The sequence below is a fragment of the Aulostomus chinensis genome, chromosome 21, assembly GCF_037954235.1.
Source record: "Aulostomus chinensis isolate RoL2024-O1b breed Wild chromosome 21, RoL_Achi_v1.0, whole genome shotgun sequence".
In the NCBI taxonomy this organism is placed as follows: Eukaryota; Metazoa; Chordata; class Actinopteri; order Syngnathiformes; family Aulostomidae; genus Aulostomus; species Aulostomus chinensis.
The window spans coordinates 8,054,630-8,082,500 of record NC_141340.1 but is presented as its reverse complement, the minus strand read 5'-3'; the positions used below and the strand labels follow the sequence as shown (position 1 = coordinate 8,082,500).

The 27,871-nt window shown below is 43.7% G+C and overlaps 4 protein-coding genes across 8 annotated transcripts in view; 2 read left to right on the top strand and 2 right to left on the bottom strand.

The window, feature by feature from the left end:
* Positions 1-3,574, bottom strand: part of pcolce2b (procollagen C-endopeptidase enhancer 2b) — a 10,785-nt gene extending 7,211 nt beyond the window's left edge. The window contains exons 1-4 of the mRNA XM_086192089.1: positions 3,510-3,574; positions 2,040-2,248; positions 1,670-1,778; positions 1,144-1,399 (exon numbers count right to left, since the gene is read on the bottom strand). Of these exons, the coding sequence (XP_086048215.1) occupies positions 1,144-1,399; positions 1,670-1,778; positions 2,040-2,173 (499 nt within the window). The 5' untranslated portion in view covers positions 2,174-2,248; positions 3,510-3,574. The remainder of the gene's footprint in view (positions 1-1,143; positions 1,400-1,669; positions 1,779-2,039; positions 2,249-3,509) is intronic.
* u2surp (U2 snRNP-associated SURP domain containing) lies at positions 2,842-11,385 on the top strand. 4 transcript variants are annotated; one of them, XM_086192084.1, is made up of 26 exons: positions 2,842-2,959; positions 3,688-3,786; positions 3,900-4,014; positions 4,172-4,296; positions 4,391-4,461; positions 4,547-4,635; positions 4,782-4,817; positions 4,926-5,008; positions 5,203-5,368; positions 5,682-5,893; positions 6,268-6,311; positions 7,833-7,937; positions 8,026-8,092; positions 8,206-8,369; positions 8,460-8,622; positions 8,700-8,779; positions 8,873-8,960; positions 9,054-9,191; positions 9,271-9,460; positions 9,560-9,640; positions 9,725-9,776; positions 9,875-10,022; positions 10,108-10,218; positions 10,303-10,430; positions 10,543-10,728; positions 10,821-11,385. In XM_086192084.1, the coding sequence occupies exons 1-26, from the start codon at positions 2,918-2,920 to the stop codon at positions 10,957-10,959; spliced, it is 2,922 nt and encodes a 973-aa protein (XP_086048210.1). In that variant the 5' UTR covers positions 2,842-2,917; the 3' UTR covers positions 10,960-11,385. The 4 variants fall into 4 exon arrangements, with proteins under 4 accessions (XP_086048210.1, XP_086048209.1, XP_086048211.1 ...); XM_086192083.1 differs by having other exon boundaries at positions 2,843-2,959; positions 10,519-10,728; XM_086192087.1 differs by lacking the exon at positions 2,842-2,959 and adding an exon at positions 3,033-3,051 and having other exon boundaries at positions 10,519-10,728.
* Positions 11,386-11,447: 62 nt separating this feature from the next.
* Positions 11,448-27,819, bottom strand: acad11 (acyl-CoA dehydrogenase family, member 11). The gene is made up of 20 exons (XM_086192088.1): positions 27,586-27,819; positions 27,369-27,468; positions 26,371-26,496; positions 26,112-26,273; positions 25,866-26,030; positions 25,653-25,791; positions 25,442-25,563; positions 24,737-24,843; positions 24,232-24,343; positions 23,861-23,938; positions 23,425-23,563; positions 22,391-22,498; positions 21,691-21,789; positions 13,566-13,635; positions 12,750-12,835; positions 12,574-12,645; positions 12,339-12,493; positions 12,110-12,226; positions 11,813-11,922; positions 11,448-11,731 (listed from the first exon to the last, which is right to left on the bottom strand). Exons 1-20 carry the CDS (start codon positions 27,705-27,707, stop codon positions 11,617-11,619), a joined length of 2,304 nt encoding a protein of 767 aa, XP_086048214.1. The 5' UTR covers positions 27,708-27,819; the 3' UTR covers positions 11,448-11,616.
* Positions 15,550-19,257, top strand: ackr4b (atypical chemokine receptor 4b). Of its 2 annotated transcripts, none has more exons than XM_086191107.1 (2): positions 15,550-15,743; positions 17,278-19,257. In XM_086191107.1, the coding sequence occupies exon 2, from the start codon at positions 17,281-17,283 to the stop codon at positions 18,388-18,390; it is 1,110 nt and encodes a 369-aa protein (XP_086047233.1). In that variant the 5' UTR covers positions 15,550-15,743; positions 17,278-17,280; the 3' UTR covers positions 18,391-19,257. The 2 variants fall into 2 exon arrangements, with proteins under 2 accessions (XP_086047233.1, XP_086047232.1); XM_086191106.1 differs by having other exon boundaries at positions 17,275-19,257.
* Positions 27,820-27,871: the final 52 nt, after the last annotated feature.

The window sequence follows — 27,871 nt, the reverse complement described above, 5'->3', positions numbered from 1 at the left end:
ACCTGCCTTCTACTGGAGTGCTCCACACAAAAACGTCGATGAGAAATTCCACATCGTACTGACAAAAGTGTTGGGATGTTCGTCTGCAACCTTAAACCCTCAGCTTTGTATCGGGAAAGGTAAGGTCATTGGCTGCTACAAAAAGAGAGAAAGAAGACCTTTCGTCCCTTTTGTACGTCTGCATTCCTCAGATGTTATCGGTGTTGGGGGGGAAGTAGGAATCACATTATTTCTCATCAATCATTTCTCATCAATCAATCAGCGTCTACATCTCATGTTGAGGCAGGTTCCTCAGCCAAGGGTTGGATATCAGTGATGATGCGACATGGAGTCGGATGAAGCGTTGGTGATTGGATGACGGCTGGATTGAGCTGACTAGTTTAGACGCTCTGTGGCAAATTCTGACCCGAAAACACCTGAGTGAACCTAACTGTGCGCTGCCGCCTTCAACATATACATGCGTGTTCTGTAAAGTAACATTTAGGTTGTTACTGTTTTGTTTGTTTGTTTTTTTGCCTATTTTGCAGTCACTTTTACGGTGGAACTTTATGAGATTCGGGGGATGGCTATGGTTTTGTGCTGATGAGTGGGTGATGCTACGCGTGTTTGAGGTTCAAAATTGTATCACTGACTGGCAGCTTACGTGGCGGTGCATCGCAGGTGTGTAAAACACACGTGATGAAACAAATCTGACCAACCCTTGTTTGCTTGTGAATGTTTTACTTGTCTTCTTTACTGCCTGAGAGCTGCTAAAACTGCTTTTTCATTGTTTCTGACGATGACAAATAAAGATTAAGTCTAAATGACTGGTAGAGCAGTGAGCACTGCGTATTATGCAGATTTTTTGGGATGTGATTCACGATATTTATTATTAAATCTACTTTCCATTTAATCTTTCTGCATCACTGCAGCTACCATGTGCTGCAGATTTGTAGTTTGCTCCTCAAGGGCCCACTGCCCACCAGGTAAACTCCCATATCCTCTCCTCCTTTATGGGGTGAAGTCATGAATAACAAACCCTCCTCCTCTGTATGACAGGACTCGATAGAGATATATTTTTCCCAGCTGCTACCCGTGCAACCACAGTAGCCACATGCGGGGCTGCCAAGCTCATTCTCCAGGCTTCTCCCCATGTGTGCCTACCTCTCTCATGTGGGTGGGCAGCAGAGAAAACAGACAAGAATCCACTTCCAGCTGTGTTGGCATCAGAGACCATCTGCAGGAGCATCTTGTTGCCCGTGGAAACTAGGGCTCCTGGCTTGAACGTACCACAGAAGCGACCAAGTCTTTGACCGTTGACATGGCCGCTGTAGACATCCACATAGTCATAGCGGCACAGGTTGTCGCTCTCTAGATCAATAAAACGGAATGAAAGGACCACTACCTTTCCCTCAGGAACCTGGGTGGGGATTCAGAGAGGGCGTTTGAGGTCAAATTCAAATAACCAAGTGGAGGCAGTGAATGCAACCTTTTACAGTTTGACATTTACATGCAGGTATGTGATAAAGCCAGTCACCAGCAACTACAGTACATTAACAGAGCTGGTATTTTAACAGTAATTTAGGAGTTAGAATGAGGCTATATGTGGCTATATATTTCATGATTAAAATGGTGAGTATGATTAGGACTTCTAGGTAATTAAATTAGGCAAATCTTTCGTAGCACTCACTGTGATTCTCCACACACATTTAGTATTTGGAGGGTAAACTCCTGGGTACCCCTGGCTCCCGATAACTCCAGACTCCGCGGTGATGTTTCCTCCACACGTGAAGGTTGGTCTAGGAAGGGTGGTAATGTTTTTTTTGTTACCAGATATATAAATAATGTAAAATGAAACATTTGACAAAAACCTTTAAGCAGACTGCATTTTTTTTGTTTTAATTCCTCCCTATTGATGCGACATAAACTCGGACTGTAAACAGTCTCAGATTTTTGCAGAATATTCCTCCTGTTTTCCCCCGCTGGAATCTCAACACTTTACACACTCATTCTCATTTTTGAAAAAAATAAAAATAAAAAAATAAAAAAAGTTAAAGTACCTCCGCTGAGTCTGTGCACAGATCTCTGTCAGGAAAAGTAGACTCCACGCGCAAAAAATGCTCCATGTTCTCCACATTATTGGCTCGACGGAGCAGGCGCCTTGCCTGTTTTGGCCCCGTGGCATGAATGGCATTGTGTCCACGAGCAGCTGTAACGGTGAGGGGAAAAGTACCCAGGAGTTCCTGCAGGGAGTTCAGGCGACTGCAAGCTGGAGCAGATGAATATAACGTTTGTTCTGCTGCGCGGTAGGAGGGACGGAGCACAGTCTGGTGCCCCCCCCCCCCCCCCCAATAAAAAAGGGAGAGAAAAAAAGACTAAATACGCACTGGAAGGGTATGAGGTCTCTCCAGTCACCTGAAAGGAGGGCTCATGAGTAAACATGACTCGAGATGATGTTTTCCACGGCATATCTGCTGTATGTGGATGTGATAACTTGCCAAGTTCGATTTAACAACTCAAATGTGACGTAAACTAAAATGTTATCCAAAACAGATGTTTGAGGAAACGGTCGTAAACTATGGATGGTGAGTCAGAATAAAATACTCAAGTAAAGTAATTGAATTATTAATCCTGATATGACAGACAGCGATAGAGAATGAGAGCGCCATCTCCTGGATAAACAGGGTAAAAGCAAGAAAATGTGTTGAACATTTGTCATATTTTCTTTATCTCCGTGATGAATATAACGAAAGAATATTGATTATGGTTATCGTAGACGTATTAGAACAGCAGATATCGTTAAAAGCTTAAATAAAGTCACGAACGGATAGAGGATGACCGAAGCCATCGTTGATTCGATGATCGATTGTGTGATTCAAGGTTTCGCGTTTGCCGCTATGTTCAACTCGGTGATCGACTTTACTTGAGTTCCATAAAGATGGCGGATCGAACGCCTGGCTCTCAAAAAGCTAGCGCTAAGGTGAATTTACTCATTCTACCTGCATAAGCTCGGAACTGCGTGTTGTAATGCAAATGATATTAATATGATTGCTTCTTAATTACAAATAGAATGTAAGTGTTTGTAAAGTTACGAGTATAACCTCACTTAATGGTGTTAGCTAACTACAAATGAGCTAATGCTAACGTTTCGGTTCTCCGGCCACACTAACAATTTAGCTAAGCTAAGCTAGCAGCACAACAAGGACCCATAAATAACGCTAGTGATCCAAATGCGTACATATTCAGCTAGCTAGTGAGAAGATACAGCAATAGCTAGCCAATTTTGCAATGTGTATGGGATATTAATATGCGTTTTGTTTATATTAAGCATGTGGGGGCGTTTGGGCCTGTCAATATCTAAGCGTTAACGTTGTTGACGCTAACGTTAGCAACTGGTATTCCACCGTCGTCTGTCGGTGGCGCGATAGGAAATACCAGCAGGCCTCTGCTTACTAATGAGGGGAGTCACGATAAATATGAAAATGAGCAGTTAACTCGGCAATTGTCACACAGTACACTCAATGCTCAACCTTCTGTATGCTGTGCAGGGATTCGCGCAGTTGCTTCACGCCCATTTGCTGCTATTCCTGTTACTCCTCTGACAAGAACAGTTGTTCACTTTGAAGCTTCAGTGATGCCATTCTTGCGTTATATGCACCTACCAACCTACCTACCTTTTGAAGTCCATTGCTTTGTTTACATCTGCAGGCGCTGCTGGAGAGCAAACTGAAGTCATTCAGCATTGGGAAAATGGCAGTGGCGAAAAGAACCTTAAGCAAGAAGGAACAAGATGAAATTAAGAAAAAAGTAAGTGTGACAGGCATTGCTTGTAAATATTATAATACAATCCGTTGTGCAGTGTTGGATTTTGTAAAAACCTTAGTTCTAAATGAAGAATGTGCCATTATTCTTGTCTTTAGGAGGATGAAAAGGCGGCAGCTGAGATTTATGAGGAGTTTCTTGCTGCTTTTGAAGGAGGAGGGGAGGGCAAAATTAAGGCCTTTGTCCGAGGAGGTATTGCAAATGCAACTAAAGGTAACATTTTTTCTAGTTATGGTCTGGCACTTTGTTTTTAACCTATAGATTGATTGCACAAACTTTGTTCACATTATCATCCTCTGATGTCAGATATGGGAACACGAATGCAGGCCTCTCTGAACTCACACCATCCTTATTCTCTCTCTCCGTTCAGAGGAAGCAGCTGCTGATGAAAAGAAAGGAAAGCTGTACAAGCCCAAGTCACGTTTTGAGACCCAAACAAAAAGTTTCTTGCCTTTGGAAACCCCCCCTCAGTTTTTAGCACTAGACAAAAGACACGTAAGTACTGTCATGGTCTATAAGTAGTGTGCTGTTGTAGCCCGCAATGCTTTGTTTTTATTGTGCGGATGACATCTCCGCATGTCTCTTTCAGCCTGTGAAGAAGAGCAATGAAAAGGAAAAGAAGAAGAGCAACTTGGAGCTCTTCAAAGAAGAACTTAAACAGTAAGTTTCAACACTTGCAGTCTTTTTCCTGGAAACTGCATGTTCCTTGGAAGAGTACATTTTTACTGTCGCTTTTCGTCTGCAGAATACAAGAGGAACGCGATGAAAGACACAAGATGAAGGGGCGTGTCAGTCGTTTTGAGCCTCTCACAGGCATGGATGGAAGACGTTCTTGTAAGTGTCATGAAGCTGCTTGACTATATTTTATTCTCTAACGCAGCCTGAAATGGCCCCATCCTGCTCCCCTTTCGCCACTCCCCATCCTTAATTTCCACTTTTGCCCTGAAACATAATTTATACTGCTTTTCTGCTTCTTTTAGCGGATGGTTCTTCACGAAGAAACCGTCCGTCCAGTGGTAATTTTGACTTAATACAGTGGCTGTGAATATCCTCATCTTGCCAAGAGAATATGTTGTCCTCTCTGACAGCCGTAGGAAATTCCCCTCTGTTTTGTGTCTCTGCAGTTTTGGATGATTGTGCGCCTGGTTCCCATGATGTTGGAGATCCATCCACTACCAACTTGTATCTAGGAAACATCAATCCACAGGTGAATTCCTCTTCTGACATACTCCAGTTGTAGAAGCACTTTCTGGCGGCTTTGCTGTATAATTCATAGTTCAATTTGATTCTACTTCTTGGCTCAGAGCCTTCCTGGTGATGTCGAAATTCAGTACAAATTCATTTTACCCGATACTTGTCTTTGCAGTGGTCAGTTTCTTAATGTGTGTCTTTCCCTCGAAGATGAATGAGGAGATGCTGTGTCAAGAATTTGGGCGATACGGCCCACTGGCCAGTGTGAAGATCATGTGGCCGAGGACAGATGAGGAGAGGGCACGGGAGAGGAACTGTGGCTTTGTGGCTTTCATGAACAGGAGGGATGCTGAGCGAGCTCTCAAAAACCTAAACGGTACCACTGATTCTTTTCATACACCCTCAATAAGCCAAATCGTAGAACTATTTGAGACAAGCAGATGATGATGAATTAATGCAACAGTAGTCCACGTGTGTGTTAAATGACCAAATAATGTGTTGTGGAATATTTAATTACCACCGTATCAAGACTGTATTGGACTGAATGTTATTGATCATTGGGTTTTTATGAGGTTTCAAAGCTGAACTGGTTTTGTAACATGTTTGTTGGTGCTGTTGTGATTGGATTTTGAAAAAGTTAACTTTTTTACACATTTAAAAAAAAAGCGTCTTCCTTCCTTCCATTACAGGAAAGATGATAATGAACTTTGAGATGAAATTAGGATGGGGCAAAGGTGTGCCCATTCCACCCCACCCCATCTACATCCCTCCTTCCATGATGGAGCACACACTCCCACCACCTCCCTCTGGCCTTCCCTTCAACGCACAGCCCCGGGAGAGGCTAAAGAACCCTAATGCTCCTCTTCTTCCTCCACCTAAAAACAAAGAGGAGTTTGAGAAGGTAATTCACAATGTCAGCTTTTTTTGTTTTGTTTTTGTCTCATGGGTTATGCCACTGTTTTGTTATATCTGCTGGTAAGATGTTAGCTTTTATCACGAGCGCTCAGTAAAGGCTTAAACTTTGCTTCTGTAACTTATTATTTTTGTATTATTAATGTAGATTTGCTCTGAATGTCAATGAGCTGGCATAATAATGATTGTTAGAGTGTTTATATAGAGAGCGTCAGGGGTGTTTGGCCTTTTAAGTAAAAACTGACAGCAGTAAAGGAAAGTTGTTGTCTCTTTGCACTTTTAATGCATTTTTATATTTTCACCTGTTGCCTTTTAACAATACTCACATTCTATGTTTATTATCTGATGTGACTTCATATACAGACTCTGTCGCAAGCCATAGTCAAAGTGGTTATCCCAACAGAAAGGTACATGCTTTTTCTTTTTTTAAATTGGTGTACAAACTTAGAACAAAAAAACATCCCATAATGAAGCTAAAAAGTTTGATCTGTTGATCACTGCATGCTACAGGGGGCTGGTCAGTACAGGTGAGCAATGGTTGAGGCAGAATCTTCATATTAATCTGTAGAGAGATACTGACTGACAAGTTTGTTTTTGTTCCTCGCCTTTTCACATTCCACCATCACTCATATTTGCTTTTATATAAGTAGCCACACATTAGCATAGAGCCTAATTAATGTGATGTTTAGAGCCAAAGATCAGTACGTAAGGCCATCGCAGTTCCACTCCATACATCAACATATAATTGTGCCACAAACGTAGTCTGCTGATTCTAGATGTGTAGTTGTGAACGCCTGCGCTCTGACCATTGCTCACTCGCACCGTCTTCCCCCTTGGCCTCTGTCACTCCTATCGGGCGCTCAGTAAATCTGGCCCCTGCCAACAAAATCCAAACATGCCACTATTAGTCTATCTATGACCTTTGACATTGGCCTTGGTGAGCAGCACAAGTTGAACTGTCTGCAGCAGCGAGGGACCTGAAAAGCATCATGGGATGGATTGGGAAAGTATACAGAATTGTACCCCGCCATTGGTACGATCGGCTCCAATACAAGTAAATGTGATCTGTGTTGTCGACTGAAAGACATTCTCGTCTTATTGGCCACTTTAGACTAACTGTATGCACCATGTATCCCCCAGAGATAGACACAAAAGAACTCTAGAGATTTTCACTGTACTCAGTCAACACCATCACTACGTAAGCTGTTCAGCATATTTAGGCCAACAGTCCTATACTGGGAGTGAGACATTGATAAGACACTGCATCGGCTGAAAAGCTTGTGTCAATACAGTGGCTCCTCAATATCCCACTCCGAGTGTCCAAACCGTTTTTTTAGATTCACTTTGTTTCCCACTTTGTAAAACTTGTAGGAAGCTTTTAAAGAAAGGGTCTAGGCGGTGCAATGGAATAAAAACAATGCACAGCAGTCAACACAATCATTAAATACAACAAATGTGCCGTTAATTTAGGCAAACACTGTTAGATTGTGTAGTGTAATTGTTTTGCTATCATCACTTATTTAAAGAGTTCGGATTTTGGCAACATCTATACCTTAAAGTTCTGTATAGGCCCAGAGGCGTAGAGATATTACATTCAATTTATGCCTGGTCACATGACCCTTTTTGACTGTTGCCTTTCTATTCATGTTATGCGTTACCTTTTTCCTTCACTTCGCTGCAGCATATCATTCAGCAATGTAAGTAATAGTACAGCCCGCTGTGAGAGATTTCACTGACCTCCTGTGCCTCGTGTATCATGGAGAGGAAAACCACGGCAGTGCACTCACTGCCAGCTGCAGTTGCGTAGCTTTGTCTTTAGAGAGGCAGCTGTTCAAAAATGTCAAACCACCAAGCATAAATTCAACTCTGTGTCGTGCCTGAGTGTCCGGCCTCTGAATCTGTTTGCTTTAACTGTGTTTTTCTTGTAGGAATTTGCTCTCTCTCATCCACCGAATGATCGAGTTTGTGGTGCGTGAAGGCCCAATGTTTGAAGCCATGATCATGAACAGAGAAATCAATAATCCCATGTACAGGTCAGTGCACTGGTCCAGCTTAAGTGCATGACTGTTGTCATTCCTGTAGTTCTGAGTCTTGATGGTGTCTGCCTCTTTTTCTATCAAGGTTTCTTTTTGAGAACCAGAGCCCAGCACATGTGTACTACCGGTGGAAGCTGTACTCCATCCTGCAGGTTTGTGGAAAGTTGTAATGGAATGTGGCCCGTGAGGAAGAGCAGCAGAATTCTCTCACTCTCACTGTTGAGCTGCAGGTTTTGACATTCACTGTAAATCTTGACCTGCTCAGGGTGAAGCACCAGCCAAATGGCGAACAGATGACTTTAGAATGTTTAAGAATGGCTCTCTGTGGCGTCCACCTCCTCTAAATCCTTATCTTCACGGTCCTTACGATGACGGGGAGGAAGAGGAGGAAGACGAAGAATCGAGCAAGAAAGGCTGCTTGAAAGAGGAGTATGGCTTCTTTTGCTTACATTCACTTTGACAAACCATTTTTCTGCTTTTCTGAATGCTGTTGAATGTCTTTTGTCTTCATCTGTGCAGAGAGCGGGACAAACTGGAGGAGATGCTACGTGGCTTGAGTCCCAGGAGGGGAGATATCGCCGAAGCCATGTTGTTTTGCCTCAGTCATGCGGAAGCTGCTGAAGAGATTGTGGAATGTATCACCGAGTCCCTCTCCATCCTCAAGACCCCTCTCCCTAAGAAGGCAACGCAGACCCTAAAACAGACTCATCGCTCATGAATCAGTGGCTACCTCTGCTAACACTTTGTTTGCCATTTCAGATTGCTCGGTTATATCTAGTATCTGATGTGCTGTACAACTCCTCTGCCAAAGTAGCCAATGCGTCTTACTACAGAAAATAGTACGTGGTTTCAGCTGCACTTTTGGACAGGAGCAAGTTTCCCATCACACTATTTTACATGAATTCAACTTCTCTCCTTGCCTTTTCTCACAGTTTTGAGACAAAACTCTGCCAGATTTTCTCGGACCTCAACGCTACATACAAAACCATCCAAGGTCACCTGCAGTGTGAGAACTTTAAGGTACCAAATGTCCACTCCACACTGAAGACAAGGGATAATTGACACAGTCTGTTTGTGACATAACAGTGCGTCTTTGTTGTTGTTCTTGCACAGCAACGTGTGATGTCGTGTTTTCGCGCATGGGAGGACTGGGCTGTATATCCAGACCCCTTCCTGATCAAGCTGCAGAACATCTTCCTGGGTCTAGTTAATCTGGCTGCAGACAAAGAGCCTGTTGGGATTGTACCTGAGGTAAATGATGGCTTTTAACAAACATGGACGTATCCTGCAACTGGGCTCTTAATTCACGTTCTTGCTCGGTTGTGTCCAGCCTGAGCCAGCTGAGGACATCGATGGGGCTCCTATAGGAGAGTACGTGGATGGGACTCCTCTGGAGGATGTGGATGGGGTCCCAATTGATGCTGGAACAATTGACGGCGCTCCGATCGATGGAGCTCCTCTGGATGACCTCGATGGTGTTCCTATCAGGCCAGTGGAGGAGGACATCGACGGAATACCCCGTGAGTCCCACAGAGGCTGGAATAAGATGATTGGGATGAAGAGTCCCATCCTGTGTGGCTGAACTTAAAGCAATATTTTCATTTCCTTTGTTTTTAAAGTTGACCACTCCAAAGAGGCAACGTTCAAGGTAGCACCCTCCAAATGGGAAGCAGTGGATGAAGCGGAGTTACAGGCTCAAGGTGAGACCTTTCATCGATTCTTCAGTTTAAATGTTTGAGTTCTGACCCGAGTGTCTAAGTTGCTTCCTTCTTTTCCTTCCTCAGCTGTGACGACCTCCAAATGGGAGATATTTGAGCAGCCAGAGGAAACTAAAAAGTGAGTTTGTTTGTGTCCCTTGGAGATGTGCGTGCACGTCAGTCCTGTGACCCCAAACACCTTGATGGACTTTGAATTCATTGTGTCCACCCCTGCAGGTATGAGGAAGACAGCGATGACGATGACAAGAGCCCACGCTCGGTAGATACTCCAAGTTATTCAAACCCCATCAGAGATGACACGGACATGAAGACCAAGCTGTCTGAAATGAACGAGGAGAAACGCACCAAGCTAAGAGAGATTGAGGTAAGGAATAGTTGCCAAGTAGACTGACATTACCCTCACACCCTCAGGACATCCACAACAGCCTTGTAATGTGTCCTTCACACAGGTCAAAGTCATGAAGTTCCAGGATGAGCTGGAATCAGGGAAAAGACCCAAGAAACCTGGGCAGAGTATCCAGGAGCAGGTGGAGCACTACAGAGACAAACTACTACAAAAGGTAGTGCATCGAACTTCAGTACGGACAGTATCACTGACAGTTTTCAACACCAGCATAAATGCTGCTTGTGCTCTTCTCCTGTAGGAAAAAGAGAAGGAGAAACTTGAAAGGGAAAAAGAGAGGGAGAAGAAAGACAAGGAGAAAGCTGAAGCACGATTGAAAGACTTGAAGAAGGAGAAAGAGAAGGACGACACGCCAACTAGAAAAGACAGGTGAGAGAATCAGGTTTATCAGACATGCACTTCTTCCAGTGTTTTTCCAGAATTCTTTCATAAACATGTTTAATCTCCTATCTGACAGATATTTGTCCCCTGCGGTTGATAGGAAGCGGCGTCACAGCGGCTCCCCCAGCCCGACGCGCAGCAGCAGCAGACGAGGCCGCTCCTCGTCACCTCGGTCGGAACGTTCTGAAAGGTCAGAACGTTCCGACCGCTCGTACTCGAAAGACGCATCATCCCGCTCCTCTCATAAAGATTCCCCCCGATCCAGCAACAAAAAGTCCTCCAAGAGGTATCGAGACCGGCTTGTTAGAATTGTCACCAGTATTGTGAGGCCACTGGCATCATTGAAATCTTTTTTTTTTTTCTTTTTCTTCCCCGCAGATCCCCTTCATCGCCTCGTACACCCAAACGATCCAGGAGGTCACGTTCCAGGACGCCTAAGAAATCTGCTAAGAAATCTCGCTCCAAATCAAGGTCGCCTCACCGCTCTCACAAAAAATCAAAGAAGAGTAAACACTGACACACGTGTCCCTGAGCCCTAAGAAACCAGCCTTCCCCTCTGTCTCTCCCTCCCTCCACCTCTCCCTCCCTCCACATTCATACCCTCTCTGCGCCGCATTGTTTCAAAGAGTGATGATTAGGCAGCTGAAGGTCTCTGCCAGACGTTCATGTATAGAGGATGATGTGTGGAAGGTGTTGCATGGGTTTCCATCTGGTGTAAAAATGGATGGGAGCCGTTGCTGTTTTATATTGTACAAAAATGTGCTTGTGTGTCCTGATTCCCAACCCACTTCCTAGTGGAACTCCTCCATGTCGTAGACCACACCCTCGCAGTGTGATGACAATAGTCTTCTATTCATGCTGTCATTTTCTGTTTTTGTAGTTCACATTACAAAAAAAATAATTCCTAATAAAAATGTCATTTCTAATCAAGACAATCTTTGCATTATAAAACTTGAATGGGATGCAGTAAAAATATACAGTGGATTCTAAATCAAAGTACTTTATTGTTCACATTGCTTACATCTGCATTGAGGTATCAAAATTATTTAAATGTGTCAAAACTGAAATCAATATCTCCATCTTTCATGACAGCCAATATTAATGAGCTGGGAAGTCCTATTTTAGTGTTAGCATCAGTATTCAATCAAGTACATGGAGCTGTGAACCTGCTGCATCACAGTTTGGCCTGAGCCGCTTTCAGCTGATCCCTCAGTTCCAGACGAGCGATGGACGAGAGGTGCACCTCATCAGGGCCGTCAGCGATGCGCAGTGTCCTCGCGTATGAATACCTGAAGGGGAATGTGGGGATGTGACGTCGAGCGGAGGATGGGTTTAATGCTCCTTCTGATTTGTGCTGAAAAGCTACTCACATCTGTGCCAGGGGAAAGTCTCCAGATACACCTGCTCCTCCGTACACCTGGATAGCACAGTCCACCACCTTACACCCCATCCTGGCTGCCGCCACCTTGATCATGGCGATCTAGGGACCAGAACAATAAACAAAAGTCATCCTGCTGTGGAAAGGAAGGAGCTCCGCAAATTTGCAAATACAAAAACTATTCCTACATTTTCAATGTCTCTTAAGTAGCTGTACTAATACTTTACAGTTTCGTGTAGTATTGCGGACTTTGGAAAGCATGTTGAAAACCGACGATCAACAGTTTCACCTGTTTCCGAGCAGCCCGGCTGCCCAGCGTGTCCAGAGCGTGTGCAGCACAAAGAGTCAGCAGGCGTGTTTGTTCTATCATGAGACGGCACTCAGCTATCCAGTGAGCTACAACCCCCTACGCACAGGAGAGCAGATTAACTCAAACTGCATCTAAGAAACTGTCCACTAGAGGTCACCAGCATGGCAGTGAAATGAATAAGACAATCTCTGGTTAGATGTCCACCTACATGTTGGTACAGTTTCTTTCCAAACGTGCTCCTGGATGCGGCGCGCTGGCAGAGCAGCTCCAGCGCCAACTCTGCCAGACCAACAGCCCTCATACAATGGTGAAGCCTGCCAGGCCCCAGACGACCCTGGGCGATCTCAAATCCTCTTCCCTCTCCTGGAATAAGCAGGACAGACGAAGACAACACATATCTAGAACTGCTTGTGTGTTTAAATAATCTAATATTAGTCTCTTACCCAGAATAATGTTGGAGGCGGGGACTCGCACGTTTTCAAAGTGCACTTCAAAGTGTCCACCGTGGATGGAATCTGAGCAGAGACAGTGAGAAGCTTTGTCAGGGTCAGGGGAGTGGTGTGTCGAGAGGAGGCCACCAGCAGGTGATGTAGAGGCATAAAGACGAGGTTCGTCCTACCGTCCTGTCCAAACACGGTGAGGGGTCGCACCAGTCTGACACCTGCCGTGTCCAAGGGCACCAGGATCATGCTGTGTTGGCCGTGCCTTAAAAAAAAAAACAACCCAAAAAAATGCAGGCTTCATACAGTTTTACCAACATGTTTACAAAGTAATTGCATTAAATAACTGTCATTGTCAAATTTAACCTCAGTTTATTCAACTAAAGGTATGCGGTTTGATACAAAGTTTAAAAAAAAAAACAAGTAAATTAGGATTAACCAGTATTTTTTTTTCGAAGTGCTCCAGGCTCTGGAGAAATCCCATGACTCTTCCCAACTTTCCCTTCACAATCTTGATCATGAATTAACATTTCGCAATTTGGATGTTGCAGATTTTCTGGAGGTGTTTTGTGTGCTGTCCTTTGGGTGTGGTGGTTTTGGGACTGGATCACCAACACTGACTCATTTCAACCTCCCACATTTTCACTCAAGCAGTAGATGAAGATGAAGACAACATTTTACAGCCAATAATAATTCATCTGATGTCAAATTTGGGAGGGGTGGAGGTAAAAAATACAAGTCCAAAAGTAAAAGTCAGTCTCTAAAAAAATATAAAGATAAAGGGAGGAGGAGTCTCTAACGTGAAAATGTACCCAAACAAGAAAAGAAAAACAAATATAGAACAAATTTATGTAGTTTAACCCCAGACCAAACTCATACTAAAACCTGAAAGTAAAATCACGACATCGAAACCTTCAAGTCTTCATTAGCCAACGTTCCCACGCACCAAAACCGGAAACCAACTTTCAGATCTACATCGCCACATGACCACTAACCTCACGCCGACATCCTGAGAACTGCTCCTGCACATCACGATAGCCACTTTACATCTGGGGTTGCCGGCACCTGCAGGGGACGAGACGGAAATACTGCAGTCATTCTTGTCCCTTACTGCTGTCTGGGGAGAGGCCTCAAACAATGACGCATGAACCTTTTACACAGTTGAAATCTGTCCTTAACCATTCCACAGCTGTGGGAACGACTGAAAAATAGGGACCAGTGACAGACCGATGGCAAGAAAGTGGCCAGCAGAGACCGCCACACCTTGATTTATATTTCCTTTGCTGGATTCTATCTCAGAGAGGGGAGGAAAAACAGCCACTAGAGGGCGCCATCGTGTAGTTCAACACTGTAAAATGTCACATAAACAACATGGGGTGACATACTTTGAGAAATATTTCATAATCAGAGTGATAATGAACCAAACAGCTTGACTGTAGAATTTCCAAACACATCCCCCTCTCCTTCGGGCTCAGACCAATGGTTTGACTTCCTGTTTATAATCCCGTTCAGGTGTAAGACCATCCCCTACGGTCAGGACATGTGGACACCAGACATCTCCAGACACACGCTCCAACAGGTGTCTTTCCAGTCACTAAGCGATTGTATTTGGACTGGAACTGAGCGTGATCAAAGCATGCACAAGTGTGAGACTTCAGGAAGCCATCAAGGAGAAAAGTGTTTTTCCAGCCACTTGAGAGAAGGAAAGCATTTCCCTCTGTTTGCTTAGACAATGGATTTTGGGTTACGCATCTCTCAGACAAATCTGTCAAAAGTGTTTGTGAGTGAGTAAGAGTGAGAGCCTGGAGTGGCCAAGTAGAGGAATCACAACTAGATCCAATGCAGTCAGTCGAACTCGGTTTGATCCAAGTCATCAATGGTTCCTCCTTTCATTTAAAAAAAAAACTGATGCGATTTGTGAATGAAAACACCAAATCTGACCAAGTGGTGGCGCTAGAGAGCTCAAACGGCCGTCAGCCGTGTAATTCCGAGGGTCGCCCTTGAAACACATGATGTTTCCTAAGAAGTCTCACTGCTTGGTTAACCGAAAATGAATACAACACCACCCGAACAACAAAGTCCGTTTGGCCCTGAGGGCAGCTTGGGTTCTGGCGTGGTCCCTGATCTCAGGAGGAGGTGAACCCTGCTGTCATGCAACAGTCAAGCCCGTACAGGCTCCCATCGCTGCAGGAATGAAAATAAATCTACAGTGTAACAGTGTCAGTGTCTGTTGAGAGGATTCCAGGGGACGCGCACGCTGGCAGTCACCATGACGAGTCGTGCTCGCCACTTCTTCTTTTTTTTTGGATCTGGGTTTGACTCGAGTTCCTGGGAACACAGCATCTAAATATTAGGGTTGTTCTGGCGCGGGCGCGGCTACATTGACAGAAGCTCCTTCTTTTTGTTTGACTGAATTTTTTAAGTTGCATGTTGTTGCCGTTCATCCCAAAACGTACTGCTTATTCTTTATGTTGACGCTGTTAATTCACTTGTGTAAAAATGAATAAGGCAAACATAGTACTTACTTATATACTACATACTTATAGTTTTTTTTTCCAAGTTAAACTAACTGAAGTGCAGGGGTTCTCAAGTGTTGGGCTCTCTCTAGTTGACAGTGTACACGACACACAATAACAAAGCAATTATGGCTGCATTCCAGGAGACCATAAGAGGCAAACAAACATCACAAACAAGATGACGAAGCATGTGGAACCTTTTCTCTTTCCCTCACGCACACATAAACCACAAGCAGCCAACATGGCACTCACCCTTAAAACTACACTCAGCGCAAGAACACAGTAAGGAAAAACATAATAGGGTCTTCGCCCCGAAGTACCTCCGGGCTCAAGCCCTAATTAGAGGTTTTTCTGTTCATCTGAAACATATAAGGAGGCGTGCACACACACACACACACACACACACACACACACACACACACACACACACACACACACACACACACACACACGTAGCACAGGACTCATTGCGGTGGAGGGGAGGGCTGAGCCCGGAGAGCTCCGTCACTTCATTCTTGCACTTCTCACAACTTTTCTCTGCAGGACACACAACAACTGTGTATAAGTGTGTGTATGTGTGTGTGTGTGTGTGTGTGTGTGTGTGTGCAGGTGAGTGTGGATGTTAAGGATTTAAATTATTCTCCTTAAACCAAGAAGGTAAGAAAATACTCATTTAACATTGTTAGCTACAAAGCTTGAGATTCAGGAGACATCCCAATGTTTGTCTTATCATTCTGTGTACTTTCAAAAGTGTTCGATGTAGAATACTGTTTATTTATTTCAGATTACTGTGTTGTCCTTAAAACAGAAAACTACTTACACTACAACAGAACCTTGTGTTTTTCCAGAGGTCAAATGATGATGTCAGAATCAAAGTACGACTTTTATATCTTTATAACCACGCTGATGATAAACAAGCTTATCATGCTCTCTTAATGCTTCCTCGGGTTCATTTATTTTGGCTCATTTTTGATGCAAAGTAAAAACAAACCAGAGAAGTTTACTGACATTTGATGTGTCCAACAGCGGCCAAATTTCCATCCTATTATTCACTCAGATAAACGTCTGCTTTGGCTACTCCCGCTCCTCTCATCCTATCTGAATATGTCATTGTAGAAAAAGTGGAATCTTTTTCAAAATAGTAAACAATTTTTTTTATGTAAGTAAGTGCTAAATTATGGAATTATGAGACACACAGTAGTCCATTTATGATGATCGAGGAGTTTTACCATCTGTCTCGTAACGTGTTCTGATGTTGGCGGCCCTGAATTCCAAGTGTTGGGAAATTGCTCTGGACTAGAAGGTGATATAAAACTAAATAACTGTCAAAAATGTTCGAAGACAGGAATGTGCACTGGCTCAGTACATGAACAGCAGCAACAGCAGTAGCACTTCTCCACATGGAGCCAACATCTGCGGGGGGGGTTACAGGCACACGAATCCCCAATGAGTTAGGATGAAAGTAAGACTTCAAAGGGACATCCGGTCGAACCAGCAAAGCCACATCCTGGGTTTAAATCTAAGCAGAAACCAAGTCTGTAAGTTGCATGCCAGGCTTAACTCTCCCTCCTAATATTGCGAGTGCTCTTGACCTTTAACAGAAATACCATCTGTCATCACGAGACAGGGAGGAAAAATGTGTGTTTCAAAAGTTGCAGCTTCAAAATCTTGAACGTAGATATCAGTTTGCCAGCTCTGAGATGTGTAGATCATCCTTTCCCTTTGAGGCTGCCAGATCTCCGTATACAATGGAAAACAAACTAGCTGTTTTCCCCCTCACTGTTGTGGTATTCTAGCCCACACACACACACACACACACACACACACACACACACACACAGCTCAGACAGGACTTAAACCATTAGGGAAACCATGCAGGAGAGATTCCTGTCACACAGAAGAAAGAAAGAGCATTTTTTCCAGTTTCTGATCAAAAGAGCCTTGTGTGTTTATACTCTTCATTCTCCTGATACATCACGTTTTCATGAAACAGGGTTGGTAAAACATCAGGAACAGCTCCCAGTAGGACTCAGTGAGAACAAATGACCATTAAATCATTAGAACAACTGCACATTCTCATCATGAAGGGGGGGGGGGGGGGGTGGCTGTCTTACTGTTCTATACAACAAGAGCAATAGAAAGCAGGACGTGTGAGACTATTTAACCTGTACTCCCTTTTTCTGTGCAGCAGAACATGGATTATGACTACGATGACGAGGACTCTGGATTAAATGACACTTACGACTACAGTTACGAACACACCGTCTGTGACAAAGAGACAGTGCGCTCGTTCGCCAGCATCTTCCTACCGGTCATCTACACTCTGGCTCTGGTGGTGGGCCTGGCTGGGAATGCTTTGGTCGTGGTGGTCTACGTGTCACGGTTACGACTGCGAACCCTTACAGACGTGTGTATCCTTAACCTCGCCATTTCAGACCTCCTGCTTCTCTTCACTCTACCGTTCTGGGCGGTTGACGCAGTGCATGGTTGGAGGTTAGGGTCTGAAGCCTGCAAGCTCACTTCCTTCCTCTACAGCACTAACTTCAGCTGCGGCATGCTGCTGCTGGCGTGCATCAGTGTGGATCGGTACAGGGCGGTGGTTCAAAGTGCGACAGGCAGGACAGGGAGGAGTCCCCATTTGAGGATAAGGTGGCTCTTGGTGTGTGTGCTGTTATGGTCCATAGCAGGCTTTCTTGGCCTTCCTGAGCTCGTGTTCTCCACAGTGAAGCACTCCCACTACAGGATTGCCTGCATAGCCATCTACCCCCACAGCATGGGCCGACCTGTGAAGGCTGCCCTGGAGCTTCTGGAAGTGACCCTCAGATTCTTGTTGCCTTTCTTAGTCATTGTGGTATGTTATTCCTGGGTAGGACGGGCACTAAGCCAGGCAGCAGGGGTGCGAAGAGTGCGGAAGTGGCGTGCGTTGCGGGTTCTACTGGCTGTGGTTGCTGTGTTCCTGCTCACCCAGCTGCCCTACAACATAGTCAAGCTATGCAGAGCACTGGACATCATCTACATGCTTGTGACCGACTGTGAAACCAGCAAGGCCCTGGATCATGCTCTCCAAGTGACTGAGGGCCTGGCACTGACACACGCCTGCATTAATCCGGTCCTCTACGCCTTCATCGGTTCCTCCTTCAGGGGTCACGTCCTCAAAACAGCCAAGCACCTTGGACAGCATTTTGGGAGACACCCCAGAGCCATCAGTGAAGCGCCAGCAGTAGAGATTGCCCTCAACACGCGCAATCAAACACAATCACAGTCCGGTTCAGAAGAGCAAGACACCAGCTCCTTTACGATGTAAACGCCAACAGAAATCTCATTAATCAGCTAATTTTACAGCCAGAAATAGTTTTAATATATGCTAACAGTTTTATCTTATTGGGTCTTTGAGGAAATCTCAGAAACACTATTGTCTAAGTCAGCTCTAGAGCGTCTGTGTTACACTGTACGGCGTAAAAAATGGGCTGACCACACGAGCATCATTGATATGTTTATGTGAAACCATCGTGAAAGAAGATGAAGAAGTCTTGTTATTGTCGCACGTACATCGTAGAGTGAAATTTGTCCTCTGGGATTAACCCATCCTCTACGGAGCAGTGAGCAGACAATTCAAAATGTACACATGAACGGCGGGTTCCCTACCATGGGTTTACAGTTACATGCTGCAATTACAGTCTTATTCACACTAGTTTTAAGATATTTTTTCCATTTTGTATGGAATAAATCTGTAAATACCGCACTTATGACTTTCAAAGCATTTGTGTGCTTTAAAAATGGATAAACATGACCACGTCAAACAACAAATAGGCACGAAGCTAGTTTATCCATAGCGCAACGTTAGCTTTGTTCTTATAGCGATTGTGTTTACGCTTCCAAAAAAAAAAAAGTATTTGCGAAGATTGTAGTGTATTATCCGATGTAAAAATCCCACCATCAAGGGAAACCATGGCGATGCTAACATCTGGATTGGGTCATCACTGCAGCACTCTTGAAAATTAAGTGCTCTTCTACAGCATCATCGAAACACTACATCAGGGTAACATATCAATGTAAGCACCAGTAGAATCTCTCCATGTATGCATAGGTAACATTTCTATGTATAGTAAGTTTATATGCAGTATTTTGTATGAATTATGTATTTTTTTTTAAATAAAAGAAAGACTGATTACTGCCATGCTTCTTCCAACATCTGCTGCAGCTAAAACAAACACTTCACTGTTTCCTCACGACAAATCCGGCGCAAACCTCAACAGTCTCTCCTGCTTTACATAACATCATCTGCATTTCATTTCATTACATTACATTACATCCCAGTGGGTGAGCAGCAAATCAGAAGACGCCCAGCAAACGACAGGAGAGGAAACAGCTGGAGAGACTGAATCCATTCAGAGACATGTTTCTGTGACGGTGTTTCTCGTCCTCTGAGAGCGGATGGTTTGAAGTCATCCATAGCTACAGATTTACACGCTTATTTAAATTCCTGAAACCCTTTAATCTGTTCCTCTTTGACATTTCTCAGTACCAAAAAAAGAAAACTAAATACTATACTTATAATTCTTGGCTCAGACTGCTGGACAGCAGTTCAACGGTGATTTATTGTGGCGCTGCTGCGACAGTGACAAGCGTCTGCCTCATTTGGCCAAACCTTGAAGATCAGATCCAACACAGATTGCTCTAAAGGGCTGGCAGACATAACATGAACCAACTGTTTACCATTCTTTCTTTCCACAGTATCAGTCAACCTCTTCCCACAGTTACGGATTAGTGGAAGCTGAACTCTGTACAAAACACAAGGTGTGTCTGACTGAAGAGACGGATATGTAGTTTTCAGTTTCAACTTTGAATAGCAAGTATAAGGTTGCATGTCATCAGACGCTTTCACTCCTCTATGATCTCAGTTAAACCGCAGTCATTATCATCTGATCCAAATTAATATCAGTTACTGTAATTAACATTGTGTGGTCTGTAACCAGATTCCCACCGCTAGCACACAAATACCAGCAAATGGTTTGTGTGAGTTTGTATGCAAAGTTAAAAAGCCTATGGCTACGACTACAGGTCTGGGAATCATTTTAGCACGGTGCTGTGCTCATGGAGTGGACTGATGACTTCCTCCTTCCCGTCTGCTGAACCTTTCTGTGCGACTACATCAACAGGTCTTGAATGTTACTTAAGGGAAATATTTTTTTCCATGAAGATACGGCCTGTTTCTTGTAAGTTCTGGTGGAATTTTTCTTGAACTGTAACGCATCCAATGGCAGCTACAAAATTTCTGGGCAGCAGCTTGGGGAAAGACCCTTGATGAGGGGTGTATCCAGGAGCTGAGATGAGTCAGAGCTCGCACAGCTGAATCAAGCAGAGAAGGAGAGCTCAGCTCCCTACAGAGGCATAAGAACTGTCTTACTGTCATCTTTCTGACAACAACACTCCCACAACCCGAGAACTATTTGTTCCCCTGATGGAAACTTGAAGTAAAGTCATCTTAGACTTAGTCAACAAACAGGCTCCATTCACAAGGACATGTCTGAAAGAGGAGATTCTGCTCATTTGTGGTAAACTGTAAAGAATTCTGCTGATTAAAAAAAATTAGAAAAAGAAAACAAACACAACCCTGCAAAAAAAAAAAAAAAAAATGAACAGACCACTGGTGTAGGTCAAATCCTCAGATGACATCGGGACTTATGAGGACACGTCTGTCCACAGGGAATGAGTGTGTATGTGAATTGCGGCACTTCAAAAAAGGAAGATGGAGGTATTTTAGACAAATAATTTAACTTGATTACAGAAAAGCTTATCAGATACGACTCCAGAGTGTTTTTACGTACAATGTTTTGTTGGGGAAATTTTTAAGCAATAAAAGTCAATGAAATACCTAACATTTTAGTATAGGCTGTCGCTCACTAAATCTGGGAATTTCCTTACGTTTTTGTATGAGTTTTTAATTAACAGCACAGAAGTCAGTCATAGAGATTCGTTGGCAAGATCCGCTCATTTGTGGAGGCTGTTTTTTTTTTTAATTTCTCCTGAGGACAAGATTGAGGTGGGGCCCGGTGGTCGTATGTTGCTCATGTTAGGGTTGGGGTTAGGAATACATTGAGACGGGGCTAAGGGGTCGTATGTAGCTCACATTTGGCCCACACGTGGAAGCAGAAGAACTCTTGACTCGAAAAGGACTCTTGATTAGTTTAAACATCGGGGGAATAAACACGCGTCAGAATTCTTTCAGGAGGATTTACAAAGTCTCCTATTGTTTATTTCTCTGCTTTCTCAGTTCACTTGATAGACACACAGGGATTGTGTGTTTAGGTTTTAATTGGTAATGTTTTACAGACCTAACCCAGCTATCAGACCAAGGCTCCTCTTTCAGGAATTTAATGGATTCAAGATTCCTCAGAATTGTTAAACGATGTATCATTAATTTGGGTAAAAGCCCTTGATTATCTATAGATTCAGCTCAAGGGGAAAATTTATAATGAACAACAACATTTCAAATTTGTTTAGGGCGCTTGTCTCACAAAAAAAAGTTTTGTTTTTTTTTTGCAAGTAGAAACAGGTCAACTGCGTCTTCTTCTATGACTCACAGAAGTAGAGATGGACATACCACTGCTCCACCATTTCTTGCCGTTGATGACAAAGTGGTCTTCATCCCTGCGAAGAGTGCAGTCCATGTTGGTTGCATCGCTGGAGGCCACATCAGGCTCTGGTGAAGGAACCAAAGGTCAGCTTTACTCTCACAATAAAAATATAAAATAACAAAATGTAAATAGACTTGAAAAATGAGCTTTTTCTTTTCCAGTTGCCTGGAGTAAAGCTCAAACCAGAGGCAGGATAGTTAATCTGATCAGAACGCATAAGAAATTGAACAGATTTAGGAGTAGAAACTGTTTGTCACTACAAGATGAAGCTTCCTTTTCCACATCATCTGGTGTAAAGCATAAAAAGGTGACCAAAAACAACCGCTAATAACTGCCATCTGTGTTTACTCTGGACATGCAGCTTCACACCCTCTCTCATCATCTCTGGCAACAGCAACAACAAACAGTGGGAAAACCAAGGGGAAAAATAGGGAGAAAACACTCATCGTTGTTGGCATTTTAAAATGACTGTAGGAGTAGTCCTTAAACCTTTGGCAGGAAAGTACTAGAACTATTTTTAAGACTCATCTCGAATAGTCCTGAAAAACAGTTCAGTCTTTTTCACTGTTGGTCACTTCAGCCTCGCGTAAGTCTTTTTCTCGTTATCTTTGAAACAGTTTTAAGGTCAAGCTCGGCTCTCTTGTGATTATGCACGTGGGACATTACCTGTCATGCAGAAACAAGAGCGGATCTCTCCTCTGAGCAGAGGCTCCAACCATTCTCTCTTCTGCTCCTCACTGCCAAACATGTGGAGCACCTCCATGTTTCCTGTATCTGCACAGTCAGATAACACAAATCTCTTGTCTGAAGCTCTGTGTTTGTTGGATCCGGCTACAAGGGATTTGGGTGTTGTTGTTGTTGTTTTTTTTTAAAGAAACAGATCATACAGATACCGCCCTGGGTATCTCAAGGCTCTGGATGGGCTTTCTTGGTTGACATGTCTCTGCAACACTGCATGGACATTGGGGGCGGTGCCGTTAAAGTAAGATGGAGCGGGAGATTGATAGGTGGATTGAGGCGGTGTCTGCAGTGATGCGGGTGCTAAACCAATCAGTTGTGGTAAAGGGAGAGCTCAGCCAAAAGGCAAAGCTCTTGATTTACTGGTTAATCTACATTCCAACCCTCACCTATGGTCATGAACTCTGGTAATGACTGACCGAACAAGATCATGAATACAAGCAGCAAAATGAGTTTCCTCCGCAGGGTGGCTGGGCTCTCCCTTGGAGACAGGGGGAGAAGCTCAGCCATTTGGGAGGGACTCAGAGTAGAGCTGCTGCTCCTCCATGTTGAGAGGAGTCAGTTGAGGTGGTTCAGGTATCTGGTGACCTCATCTAACCTCAAAACACTATTTTGACAATGAGCTAAAATGAAAAAAAAAAGGTCATTAGTATATTAGGACAATTCCAAAAATCCTTGGTCAATCACGCTTTTAAAAATCCATTAATTAAACTAGAGATGCATGATAGTGAAATAGTTCAAACTACTGTATATACTGCAAAAGGCATGTGAGTGGGATCGATTTGGCTGATAGTTGATATTTGCAGATTTCATGAAGCTAATCTTGACTTGCTGTATATTTTCAAATACACCGATACGTTTTTCAAAAAAACGACCAATATCTGCAAAGACCAATGACACGCCGATATTATCGTACATCCCTCCGTGTATCTATACAACTGAGATCCCAGCAGGATGTTTACCAGGCGCCTGGCAGTTAAAGACTTCCGGGGCGAAGATGCAGCGTCCGGTTTCTTCTGCTATGTAGGCGTAGTCTAACTGAGACAGACCACTGACTGCAGGCAGGAACAGGTTCCACAGCCCTGCTTCTCTGGCTCTTACCTGGAAACACAATATTCAATAGACACATGCTGAACAATCCTTTCACAGAGGAGACACTAGCAGAGCCAAGCGAATGAGCGCAGATGTAAAAGTACATGTTTATTTGATGTTTTCATAATGGATAGTACTGCCTGGCTGACTAAGAGGGACAGCTCTCTCTCTCTCTCTCTCTCTCTCTCGCTCTCTCTGGTATGTTGTGATGTTTATGCAAGTACCTGCTGGGCTCTTTGCTGAAAAAAATAAATGAAGGCTTCTTATCTAAATATGGATAAAGAGATGGGTAAATATATCACATACCTTTAGATCTTCTATTATTTTGGGGGTGTTCCATCTCTCTGGACCCTGGGCATGTTTGGAGTAGTACTCTGTAACTTCCTGGAGAGCATATGTATTTGTTTTTCAGTGGAAATCGGTGTAGAAACTTTATGATGAGTGACTGTTCATGTACATGAGAAACAAAGAGCAATCTCTGTTGCTTACATGCTTTTCTTCTCCCAAACATGCCATATGTTGGCATCACACTTGATGAGTCAGCATGTTGTATTATTTATGGAGTCAATAGGCTCCTTGTTATCTCGCCCAGCAAATTAGTCCTGTTTGTGTTAATGAACTCCTTTCATGTGTCCATCCGAGTGTGTGCTTTGTTCGAGGCAGCGTTCTGAACTAACCTCCTGAGCAGGAAGCACGTATTGTCTCATGAAGTCTTTGACCTGCTGGAGAACAGCTTGACCTTTGGGCGTTTGAAGGAAAAGTCGGTTTTCTTGTGAAGCAGCGAGAGAACTGGCAAGAAAAATGTGAGACAAGTTCATGGAAACGAATGTCCAATGTGATGATGGGAAGCAGAAGCAGCTGGATGCCAAATTTGGATGTTCCTGGCTTGAGTTTACAGAGCAGGTGGAAGATATTTTCTGGCCAGAAGGAACACTGAATTAAGACCATATTTGATTAATATCTTGTTTAGACTACCTTAATGATATTAAGTTATAATAACATTTTAATACTTAAAAGGTTTTCACTGGTGGTAAAGCACAAATAAAACAAATTGCAGCACTTGTTATTGTTGAGTTTATACTCCCAGTGACTCCAGATTTTTCGGCAATTCACTGAACTTTTTTTCCCCCATCAATAACTCTAGTCGGTCTCAGTATTTGGTTAAGCAGAACAACAACTGACCTCTGTGTAAGCTGCAAGGCAAACTCAGCCAAGGGCTCCACACACTGGCCGAACTCAGCAGCGTTGGGCGCGCTGGCATTACCCAGCAGGTGGCGAGCGTGGATCCCCTGTTAGATAAAGGGTCAGTATGAGAGTAAGGAATTCATCTTAGGAACATAAACAGAATATTTATATATTAGAAACCCTCCTGATGTGCTGTCAGTCTGTGGTGCACTTAAAATTTGGATTCCATAAATGATGTCATATCCACAAGGAATCAGACGCCCAACTTTCATCTGGAGTCAGACGCTCTGCCTTGCGTCATAGAATTACAATTTTCTAACGAACCAAAAAAACCTTGTTTAAAAAAAACCCACATAAACAATATTCTCTCGAGTACACAATGTGGTTGGACCACAGGACTCGATGATGTCATCTGGAAGTTTTTCACGGTGCACAACTGTCACAACTAGAACCAAATTCAACAATGCATTCCCTTATGTACAGAAATCTGATTTTAATCATTTCGACAAGGAAAATCTTGAGCCTTTTCTTTCTGCATCGACTTGATATCAAAGCATGAGTGAATTGGATCAGGCGCCTTGGCGTTCACCGCACTCACACCTGCTTTTTTTTTTCTTTTCTTAGCAAGCCAATACTGACAATCTATGAATGCCATTAATAAGCATAAAATTGCAGTTAAATTTTGTGGAAAAGCAGGCGAACCTGAGCTATTCCTGCCATCTTGAACATGGAGAGAGACAGATAGAAATTCAACTGTGGCAAAGCAGGTGGGATCCCCCGGCACCGGCAGTAAATGGAGATCAGGTCACCCACAGTTGGAATACCTGCCCAGTGAAAGACGAACAAATATACCTCTAAAATATATCAACCTTAGAATTTAATCTCCAGGCTTGTAATTCATTGCAATCCTCACCTTCTATTCCTCTTACGCTGCCCATTGTGCTGACAGTAAAGCTTGTGGGTAAGTGGTGAGGCATGAGGAAATAGGCAAAGTCCGCCAGGGGCTGTCCCGTGGTAGACAGCTCCCAATCCAACACTGCTAACACACGTGCCTAAAAAAGAATAGCACACGTTAAGTTCTTTGGGAAAAGTGTTTTGAGTTTGGTACCAGTTTGAGAGGCTCTACCTCTGTTGGATGGAATATCAAGTTTTCCAGTCGGAAATCACCGTGAACTAATGTGACCTCGTTATCATCAGCAGGCAAATTCTTCATCAACCAATCAGAAAGTTGATTCATAGCTGGAATGTCTCTGTGAGCTGCTGCGCTATACTGTTTGGTCCAGGTGGACACCTGCATGGATGGGGAGACACTTCTAGATGTTACTACTTTAGAAGAAGGAGATTAGAGTTTGGAGGACATGTCTGCCCTCACCTGTCTTCGGCAGTAGCCTGGTCCTTTCCCGTAGCCTTGGAGATTTAGTGATGTGAGATCCAGTGAATGCAGCTTCGCCAAAACCTCCACAGCAGCCACATATAGAGCTGTTCTCTCTGCTGCACTCGCTCCAGGGAGACGGAGGTCCCTGAATATACGTCCCTGCACAGGTGAGTCTTGATTTTAACATCAGCATATCCTGCAATGATCAGGTGATGAATATATCTGATGCATGAAATGACCGGTATGGCAAACCTACCGCTACATGGTCCATCAGGTAGAACTCTGTTCCAATGACTTCAGTGTCGGTGCAGTGGAGGAGGGGTTGTGGGACAGGGAAACCAGTAGAGTACAAGACCCTCTGCACCCGATACTCTCTATCCACCTACAAAGAAAGTGACCCAAATTAATGCATTAAGATATTCTAGTAACACAGTGTCCAAATCATACCTGTTCTCCTTTTTGACTACTTCAGTGTCACAAAGTACCTTTCCTGACTAATCTCTGACTTTGATCTCAAGAGATCTCACTTTGAACTCAGGGCTTTGATTTTAATCTCGTTGACATTACTACTGTCTCCAGGGGCAGCGGGGATTGAACCAGCAACCTACTAGCTTGTGTCTGTTGAGCCAAACTGCCCCTTCTGTTATAGAAATAGTCTTTGTGAGAGAACTCTCTCAAATTCAGGACTTTTCTAATAATGCAATGCAATAATGGAATTCGTCAGGTACAAGACACAGGCTGGAGACTCAGAGACGGCCTACGCCAGACACTTCACTGGACATCCACCACAGATGCACAAGGTCCGCTGTGAGATGAGAGGTTGAGTCAGCTCCCCCAGGACCTCTGAGTACAAGTGTACATACTAGTAATGTCAGGCTCTACCAGTAATACCGAAAGTACAACATCCTGCACAGATGTGACCTTCATGCAGTCTAAACACAGCTATGCCTGCACACAGCGCTGGCGCCGCAAGCATCAGTTTCACTATCAGAAAGCGTTCCAGCAGCAAATTTAAGATGATGACAGAATTATGAAAGTCACCGCAGGTTCCCTCCCATACCCAGCTCAAGGCCCTGGGGTCAGGCCAGCAACAGACAAATTATGAGGGTGAAGCCCATGAAAGTTCAAACAGAGGACAACAGACGAAATTCCTTAACGCATAACATATGAATGTGTACCAAATGTGTTCCCCCCCTGCTGGAGAAATAACAGAACTAAGACACGACAATACACAAGTTATTCCTATTAGTTTACCTTGTGAGCCCCAGGTAGCAGCTCACCGGGGGGTTTCTTCCTCAGGACGTAGCTTTTTGAAGGTGTCTGAATAAGGAACGTAGGGTTGGACTGACCAGCACTACAAACAACAGGAAGCCATTGGTGCGGTAGCAGTTAGATAAATGTGCTCAAAATAACGTAGTTTATGGCAGAGAAAATGATATAAACAGGACGGCTCTATGTTAAATAAACTTACCTGTATTGTGTAACTGTGAGCTTGCCATCATTTGACACAAGCGACTTGTCAAATAAATATTTCTTAAGTCTGACAACATTGAATTTATGCTGTTGTCGTACAGGAGTTGTTAGCTCTTCCATGTCTCAAGAAAGTTGGTTTAATAATTTGCTCGTCCAGGAACTAGCAGTAATGACAGTAGCCGGACCATTTACGGGTGAACACGCGTTTCGTCCTCTTATTTCTATTTGTTTTGGCGGCTGGCACATCAGTGTGAGTTTAAAAAAAAAAAAATACGACAGATTTT

Excerpts from the sequence above, each read along its gene's own strand:
- ackr4b (XM_086191107.1), top strand. The coding sequence starts at position 17,281 with ATGGATTATGACTACGATGACGAGGACTCTGGATTAAATGACACTTAC.
- u2surp (XM_086192083.1), top strand. The coding sequence starts at position 2,918 with ATGGCGGATCGAACGCCTGGCTCTCAAAAAGCTAGCGCTAAG. Across the intron at positions 4,015-4,171 it reads TATTGCAAATGCAACTAAAG|AGGAAGCAGCTGCTGATGAA; the intron begins GTAACATTTTTT and ends CTCTCCGTTCAG. Across the intron at positions 9,641-9,724 it reads AGCGGAGTTACAGGCTCAAG|CTGTGACGACCTCCAAATGG; the intron begins GTGAGACCTTTC and ends TTCCTTCCTCAG.
- acad11 (XM_086192088.1), bottom strand. The coding sequence starts at position 27,707 with ATGGAAGAGCTAACAACTCCTGTACGACAACAGCATAAATTCAATGTT. Across the intron at positions 26,497-27,368 it reads TGCTACCTGGGGCTCACAAG|GTGGATAGAGAGTATCGGGT; the intron begins GTAAACTAATAG and ends CTTTCTTTGTAG. Across the intron at positions 12,494-12,573 it reads CGCCTCCAACATTATTCTGG|GAGAGGGAAGAGGATTTGAG; the intron begins GTAAGAGACTAA and ends TGCTTATTCCAG.